The sequence below is a fragment of the Ambystoma mexicanum genome, chromosome 1q (assembly GCF_040938575.1).
Source record: "Ambystoma mexicanum isolate Mex_15411 chromosome 1q, UKY_AmexF1_1, whole genome shotgun sequence".
NCBI lineage: Eukaryota > Metazoa > Chordata > Amphibia > Caudata > Ambystomatidae > Ambystoma > Ambystoma mexicanum.
In genome coordinates this window covers 1,512,866,045-1,512,875,184 of record NC_090922.1, presented here as the reverse complement: position 1 = coordinate 1,512,875,184, position 9,140 = coordinate 1,512,866,045, and the positions used below count along the sequence as shown (strand labels likewise).

Below are 9,140 nucleotides of genomic sequence, written 5' to 3'. Positions count from 1 at the left end.
GCTCTTCCTCATCAGCAGACACCTCAGCGTGCTCTTCCCGAGCAGCGTACTCCATCTCATACTCTTCCTCATCAGCAGACACCACTGCTTGCTCTTCCCGAGCAGCGTATTCCACCTCATGCTCTTCCTCATCAGCAGACACCACTGCTTGCTCTTCCCGAGCAGCATACTCCACCTCATGCTCGTCCTCATCATCACACACTACTGCATGTGCTTCCTGAGCAGCGTACACCACCTCATGCACTTCCTGACCAGCAGACACCACTGCATGCTCTTCTTGAGCAGCAAAAACCTCAGCGTGCTCTTCCCGAGCAGTGTACTCCACCTCATGCTCTTTCTCATCAGCAGACACGACTGCTTGCTCTTCCCGGGCAGAGTACTCCACCTCATGCTCTTCCTCATCAGCAGACACCTCAGCGTGCTCTTCCCGAGCAGCATACTCCACCTCATGCTCTTCCTCATCAGCAGACACCACTGCTTGCTCTTCCCGAGCAGCGTACTCCACCTCATGCTCTTTCTTATCAGCAGACACCACTGCTTGCTCTTCCCGAGCAGCATACTCCACCTCATGCTCGTCCTCATCATCACACACTACTGCATGCGCTTCCTGAGCAGCGTACACCACCTCATGCACTTCCTGACCAGCAGACACCATTGCATGCTCTTCCTGAGCAGTGAACACCACAGCATGATCTTCCTGAGCAACAGACACCACTGCTTGCCTTTCCAGAGCAGCAAACACCACAGCGTGCTCTTCGTGAACAAAAGAAACCACTTCATGCTCTTCCTGAGCAGCGAACACCACCTCATGCTCTTCCTCATCAGCAGACACCTCAGCGTGCTCTTCCCGAGCAGCGTACTCCACCTCATGCTCTTCCTCATCAGCAGACATCTCAGCGTGCTCTTCCCGAGCAGTGTACTCCACCTCATGCTCTTCCTCATCAGCAGACACCTCAGCGTGCTCTTCCCGAGCAGCGTACCCCACCTCATGCTCTTCCTCATCAGCAGACACCTCAACATGCTCTTCCCGAGCAGTGTACTCCATCTCATGCTCTTCCTCATCAGCAGACACCACTGCTTCCTCTTCCTGAGCAGCGTACTCCATCTCATGCTCTTCCTCATCAGCAGACACCACTGCTTGCTCTTCCCGAGCAGCATACTCCACCTCATGCTCGTCCTCATCATCACACAATACTGCATGGGCTTCCTGAGCAGTGTACACCACCTCATGCACTTCCTGACCAGCAGACACCACTGCATGCTCTTCTTGAGCAGCAAAAACCTCAGCGTGCTCTTCCCGAGCAGCGTACTCCATCTCATGCTCTTCATCAGCAGCAGACCCCACTGCTTCCTCTTCCCGGGCAGCCTACTCCACCTCATGCTCTTCCTCATCACCAGACACCTCAGCATGCTCTCCCCCAGCAGCGTACTCCACCTCATGCTCTTCCTCATCAGCAGACACCACTGCTTGCTCTTCCCGAGCAGCATACTCCACCTCATGCTTGTCCTCATCATCACACACTACTGCATGCACTTCCTGAGCAGCGTACACCACCTCATGCACTTCCTGACCAGCAGACACCATTGCATGCTCTTCCTGAGCAGTGAACACCACAGCATGATCGTCCTGAGCAACAGACACCACTGCTTGCCCTTCCAGAGCAGCAAACACCACAGTGTGCTCTTCATGAACAATAGAAACCACTGCATGCTCTTCCTGAGCAGCGAACACCACCTCATGCTCTTCCTCATCAGCAGACACCTCAGCGTGCTCTTCCCGAGCAGCATACTCCACCTCATGCTCTTCATCAGCGTGCTCTTCCCGAGCAGCGTACTCCACCTCATGCTCTTCCTCATCAGCTGACACCTCAGCATGCTCTTCCCGAGCAGCATACTCCACCTCATGCTCTTCCTCATCAGCAGACACCTCAGCGTGCTCTTCCCGAGCAGCGTCCCCCTCCTCATGCTCTTCCTCATCAGCAGACACCACTGCTTGCTCTTCCCGAGCAGCGTACTCCACCTCATGCTCTTCCTCATCAGCAGACACCTCAGCATGCTCTTCCCGAGCAGCGTACTCCACCTCATGCTCTTCCTCATCAGCAGACACCACTGCTTGCTCTTCCCGAGCAGCGTACTCTACCTCATGCTCTTCCTCATCAGCAGACACCACTGCTTGCTCTTCCCGAGCAGCGTACTGCACCTCATGCTCTTCCTCATCAGCAGACACCACTGCTTGCTCTTCCCGAGCAGCATACTCCACCTCATGCTCGTCCTCTTCATCACACACTACTGCATGCGCTTCCTGAGCAGCGTACACCACCTCATGCACTTCCTGATCAGCAGGAACCATTGCATGCTCTTCCTGAGCAGTGAACACCACAGCATGATCTTCCTGAGCAACAGACACCACTGCATGCTCTTCTTGAGCAGCAAAAACCTCAGCATGCTCTTCTCGAGCAGCATACAGCACCTCATGCACTTCCTGACCAGCAGACACCACTGCATGCTCTTCCTGAGCAGTGAACACCACAGAATGATCTTCTTGAGTAGCAGACACCACTGCTTGCCCTTCATCATCAGCAGACACCTCAGCGTGCTCTTCCCGAGCAGCGTACTCCACCTCATGCTCTTCCTCATCAGCAGACACCACTGCTTGCTCTTCCCGGGCAGCGTACTCCACCTCATGCTCTTCCTCATCAGCAGACACCTCAGAGTGCTCTTCCCGAGCAGCGTACTCCACCTCATGCTCTTCCTCATCAGCAGACACCACTGCTTGCTCTTCCCGAGCAGCATACTCCACCTCATGCTCGTCCTCTTCATCACACACTACTGCATGCGCTTCCTGAGCAGCGTACACCACCTCATGCACTTCCTGACCAGCAGACACCATTGCATGCTCTTCCTGAACAGTGAACACCACAGCATGATCTTCCTGAGCAACAGACACCACTGCATGCTCTTCTTGAGCAGAAAAAACCTCAGTGTGCTCTTCCCGAGCAGCGTACTCCACCTCATGCTCTTCCTCATCAGCAGACACAACTGCTTGCTCTTCCCGAGCAGCGTACTCCACCTCATGCTCTTCCTCATCAGCAGACACCACTGCTTGCTCTTACCGAGCAACATACTCCACCTCATGCTCTTCCTCATCAGTAGACACCACTGCTTGCTCTTCCCGGGCAGCGTACTCCACCTCATGCTCTTCCTCATCACCAGACACCTCAGCGTGCTCCTCCCGAGCAGCGTACTCCACCTCATGCTTTTCCTCATCAGCAGACACCACTGCTTGCTCTTCACGAGCAACGTACTCCACCTCATGCTCTTCCTCATCAGCAGACACCACTGCTTGCTCTTCCCGAGCAGCATACTCCACCTCATGCTCGTCCTCATCATCACACACTACTGCATGCGCTTCCTGACCAGCAGACACCATTGCATGCTCTTCCTGAGCAGTGAACACCACAGCATGATCTTCCTGGGCAACAGACACCACTGCTTGCCCTTCCAGAGCAGCAAACACCACAGTGTGCTCTTCATGAACAACAGAAACCACTGCATGCTCTTCTCGAGCAGCGTACTCCACCTCATGCTCTTCATCAGCGTGCTCTTCCCGAGCAGCGTACTCCACCTCATGCTCTTCCTCATCAGCTGACACCTCAGCGTGCTCTTCCCGAGCAGCGTATTCCACCTCATGCTCTTCCTCATCAGCAGACATCTCAGCGTGCTCTTCCCGAGCAGCGTACTCCACCTCATGCTCTTCCTCATCAGCAGACACCTCAGCGTGCTCTTCCTGAGCAGCGTACCCCACCTCATGCTCTTCCTCATCAGCAGACACCTCAGCGTGCTCTCCCCGAGCAGCGTACTCCACCTCATGCTCTTCCTCATCAGCAGACACCACTGCTTGCTCTTCCCGAGCAGCGTACTCCACCTCATGCTCTTCCTCATCAGCAGACACCTCAGTGTGCTCTTCCCAAGCAGCGTACTCCACCTCATGCTCTTCCTCATCAGAAGACACCACTGCTTGCTCTTCCCGAGCAGCGTACTCCACCTCATGCTCGTCCTCATCATCACACACCACTGCATGTGATTCCTGAGCAGCGAACACCACCTCATGCACTTCCTGACCAGCAGACACCACTGCATGCTCTTCTTGAGCAGCAAAAACCTCAGCATGCTCTTCCCGAGCAGCGTACACCACCTCATGCACTTCCTGACCAGCAGTCACCACTGCATGCTCTTCCTGAGCAGTGAACACCACAGAATGATCTTCTTTAGCAGCAGACACCACTGCTTGCCCTTCCTCATCAGCAGACACCTCAGCGTGCTCTTCCCGAGCAGCGTACTCCACCTCATGCTCTTCCTCATCAGCAGACACAACTGCTTGCTCTTCCCGGGCAGCGTACTCCACCTCATGCTCTTCCTCATCAGCAGACACAACTGCTTGCTCTTCCCGAGCAGCGTACTCCACCTCATGCTCTTCATCAGCGTGCTCTTCCCGAGCAGCGTATTCCACCTCATGCTCTTCCTCATCAGCTGACACCGCAGCGTGCTCTTCCCGAGCAGCGTACTCCACCTCATGCTCTTCCTCATCAGCAGACATCTCAGCGTGCTCTTCCCGAGCAGCATACTCCACCTCATGCTCTTCCTCATCAGCAGATACCTCAGCGTGCTCTTCCCGAGCAGCCTACCCCACCTCATGCTCTTCCTCATCAGCAGACACCTCAGCGTGCTCTTCCCGAGCAGCGTACTCCACCTCATGCTCTTCCTCATCAGCAGACACCACTGCTTGCTCTTCCCGAGCAGCGTACTCCACCTCATGCTCTTCCTTATCAGCAGACACCTCAACGTGCTCTTCCCGAGCAGCGTACTACACCTCATGCTCTTCCTCATCAGCAGACACCACTGCTTGCTCTTCCCGAGCAGCGTACTCCACCTCATGCTCGTCCTCTTCATCACACACCACTGCATGCGCTTCCTGAGCGGCGTACACCACCTCATGCACTTCCTGGCCAGCAGACACCATTGCATGCTCTTCCTGAGCAGTGAACACCACAGCATGATCTTCCTGAGCAACAGACACCACTGCTTGCCCTTCCAGAGCAGCAAACACCACAGTGTGCTCTTCATGAACAACAGAAACCACTGCATGCTCTTCCTGAGCAGCGAACACCACCTCATGCTCTTCCTCATCAGCAGACACCTCAGCGTGCTCTTCTTGAGCAGCGTACTCCACCTCATGCTCTTCATCAGCGTGCTCTTCCTGAGCAGCGTACTCCACCTCATGCTCTTCCTCATCAGCTGACACCTCAGCGTGCTATTCCTGAGCAACATACTCCACCTCATGCTCTTCCTCATCAGCAGACATCTCAGCGTGCTCTTCCCGAGCAGCGTACTCCACCTCATGCTCTTCCTCATCAGCAGACACCTCAGCGTGCTCTTCCCGAGCAGCGTACCCCACCTCATGCTCTTCCTCATCAGCAGACACCTCAGCGTGCTCTCCCCGAGCAGCGTACTCCACCTCATGCTCTTCCTCATCAGCAGACACCACTGCTTGCTCTTCCCGAGCAGCGTACTCCACCTCATGCTCTTCCTCATCAGCAGACACCTCAGTGTGCTCTTCCCGAGCAGCGTACTCCACCTCATGCTCTTCCTCATCAGAAGACACCACTGCTTGCTCTTCCCGAGCAGCGTACTCCACCTCATGCTCGTCCTCATCATCACACACCACTGCATGCGCTTCCTGAGCAGCGAACACCACCTCATGCACTTCCTGACCAGCAGACACCACTGCATGCTCTTCTTGAGCAGCAAAAACCTCAGCATGCTCTTCCCGAGCAGCGTACACCACCTCATGCACTTCCTGACCAGCAGACACCACTGCATGCTCTTCCTGAGCAGTGAACACCACAGAATGATCTTGTTTAGCAGCAGACACCACTGCTTGCCCTTCCTCATCAGCAGACACCTCAGCGTGCTGTTCCCGAGCAGCGTACTCCACCTCATGCTCTTCCTCATCAGCAGACACAACTGCTTACTCTTCCCGGGCAGCGTACTCCACTCATGCTCTTCCTCATCAGCAGACACAACTGCTTGCTCTTCCCGAGCAGCGTACTCCACCTCATGCTCTTCATCAGCGTGCTCTTCCCGAGCAGCGTACTCCACCTCATGCTCTTCCTCATCAGCTGACACCTCAGCGTGCTCTTCCTGAGCAGCGTACTCCACCTCATGCTCTTCCTCATCAGCAGACATCCCAGCGTGCTCTTCCCGAGCAGCGTACTCCACCTCATGCTCTTCCTCATCAGCAGATACCTCAGCGTGCTCTTCGCGAGTAGTGTACCCCACCTCATGCTCTTCCTCATCAGCAGACACCACAGATTGCTCTTCCCGAGCAGCGTACTCCACCTCATGCTCTTCCTCATCAGCAGACACCACTGATTCCTCTTCCCGAGCAGCGTACTCCACCTCATGCTCGTCCTCATCATCACACACCACTGCATGCGCTTCCTGAGCAGCGTATTCCACCTCATGCTCTTCCTCATCAGCAGACATCTCAGCGTGCTCTTCCCGAGCAGCGTACTCCACCTCATGCTCTTCCTCATCAGCAGACACCTCAGCGTGCTCTTCCTGAGCAGCGTACCCCACCTCATGCTCTTCCTCATCAGCAGACACCTCAGCGTGCTCTCCCCGAGCAGCGTACTCCACCTCATGCTCTTCCTCATCAGCAGACACCACTGCTTGCTCTTCCCGAGCAGCGTACTCCACCTCATGCTCTTCCTCATCAGCAGACACCTCAGTGTGCTCTTCCCAAGCAGCGTACTCCACCTCATGCTCTTCCTCATCAGAAGACACCACTGCTTGCTCTTCCCGAGCAGCGTACTCCACCTCATGCTCGTCCTCATCATCACACACCACTGCATGCGATTCCTGAGCAGCGAACACCACCTCATGCACTTCCTGACCAGCAGACACCACTGCATGCTCTTCTTGAGCAGCAAAAACCTCAGCATGCTCTTCCCGAGCAGCGTACACCACCTCATGCACTTCCTGACCAGCAGTCACCACTGCATGCTCTTCCTGAGCAGTGAACACCACAGAATGATCTTCTTTAGCAGCAGACACCACTGCTTGCCCTTCCTCATCAGCAGACACCTCAGCGTGCTCTTCCCGAGCAGCGTACTCCACCTCATGCTCTTCCTCATCAGCAGACACAACTGCTTGCTCTTCCCGGGCAGCGTACTCCACCTCATGCTCTTCCTCATCAGCAGACACAACTGCTTGCTCTTCCCGAGCAGCGTACTCCACCTCATGCTCTTCATCAGCGTGCTCTTCCCGAGCAGCGTATTCCACCTCATGCTCTTCCTCATCAGCTGACACCGCAGCGTGCTCTTCCCGAGCAGCGTACTCCACCTCATGCTCTTCCTCATCAGCAGACATCTCAGCGTGCTCTTCCCGAGCAGCATACTCCACCTCATGCTCTTCCTCATCAGCAGATACCTCAGCGTGCTCTTCCCGAGCAGCCTACCCCACCTCATGCTCTTCCTCATCAGCAGACACCTCAGCGTGCTCTTCCCGAGCAGCGTACTCCACCTCATGCTCTTCCTCATCAGCAGACACCACTGCTTGCTCTTCCCGAGCAGCGTACTCCACCTCATGCTCTTCCTTATCAGCAGACACCTCAACGTGCTCTTCCCGAGCAGCGTACTACACCTCATGCTCTTCCTCATCAGCAGACACCACTGCTTGCTCTTCCCGAGCAGCGTACTCCACCTCATGCTCGTCCTCTTCATCACACACCACTGCATGCGCTTCCTGAGCGGCGTACACCACCTCATGCACTTCCTGGCCAGCAGACACCATTGCATGCTCTTCCTGAGCAGTGAACACCACAGCATGATCTTCCTGAGCAACAGACACCACTGCTTGCCCTTCCAGAGCAGCAAACACCACAGTGTGCTCTTCATGAACAACAGAAACCACTGCATGCTCTTCCTGAGCAGCGAACACCACCTCATGCTCTTCCTCATCAGCAGACACCTCAGCGTGCTCTTCTTGAGCAGCGTACTCCACCTCATGCTCTTCATCAGCGTGCTCTTCCTGAGCAGCGTACTCCACCTCATGCTCTTCCTCATCAGCTGACACCTCAGCGTGCTATTCCTGAGCAACATACTCCACCTCATGCTCTTCCTCATCAGCAGACATCTCAGCGTGCTCTTCCCGAGCAGCGTACTCCACCTCATGCTCTTCCTCATCAGCAGACACCTCAGCGTGCTCTTCCCGAGCAGCGTACCCCACCTCATGCTCTTCCTCATCAGCAGACACCTCAGCGTGCTCTCCCCGAGCAGCGTACTCCACCTCATGCTCTTCCTCATCAGCAGACACCACTGCTTGCTCTTCCCGAGCAGCGTACTCCACCTCATGCTCTTCCTCATCAGCAGACACCTCAGTGTGCTCTTCCCGAGCAGCGTACTCCACCTCATGCTCTTCCTCATCAGAAGACACCACTGCTTGCTCTTCCCGAGCAGCGTACTCCACCTCATGCTCGTCCTCATCATCACACACCACTGCATGCGCTTCCTGAGCAGCGAACACCACCTCATGCACTTCCTGACCAGCAGACACCACTGCATGCTCTTCTTGAGCAGCAAAAACCTCAGCATGCTCTTCCCGAGCAGCGTACACCACCTCATGCACTTCCTGACCAGCAGACACCACTGCATGCTCTTCCTGAGCAGTGAACACCACAGAATGATCTTGTTTAGCAGCAGACACCACTGCTTGCCCTTCCTCATCAGCAGACACCTCAGCGTGCTGTTCCCGAGCAGCGTACTCCACCTCATGCTCTTCCTCATCAGCAGACACAACTGCTTACTCTTCCCGGGCAGCGTACTCCACTCATGCTCTTCCTCATCAGCAGACACAACTGCTTGCTCTTCCCGAGCAGCGTACTCCACCTCATGCTCTTCATCAGCGTGCTCTTCCCGAGCAGCGTACTCCACCTCATGCTCTTCCTCATCAGCTGACACCTCAGCGTGCTCTTCCTGAGCAGCGTACTCCACCTCATGCTCTTCCTCATCAGCAGACATCCCAGCGTGCTCTTCCCGAGCAGCGTACTCCACCTCATGCTCTTCCTCATCAGCAGATAC

General features: G+C 55.4%; 1 protein-coding gene across 1 annotated transcript; it reads right to left on the bottom strand.

Annotated features, from left to right (window-relative positions):
* Positions 1-1,366: 1,366 nt before the first annotated feature.
* Positions 1,367-4,597, bottom strand: LOC138563355 (uncharacterized abhydrolase domain-containing protein DDB_G0269086-like). Its single transcript, XM_069642838.1, has 5 exons — positions 3,893-4,597; positions 3,211-3,442; positions 2,708-3,108; positions 2,201-2,512; positions 1,367-1,912 (listed from the first exon to the last, which is right to left on the bottom strand). The coding sequence occupies exons 1-5, from the start codon at positions 4,595-4,597 to the stop codon at positions 1,367-1,369; spliced, it is 2,196 nt and encodes a 731-aa protein (XP_069498939.1).
* Positions 4,598-9,140: the final 4,543 nt, after the last annotated feature.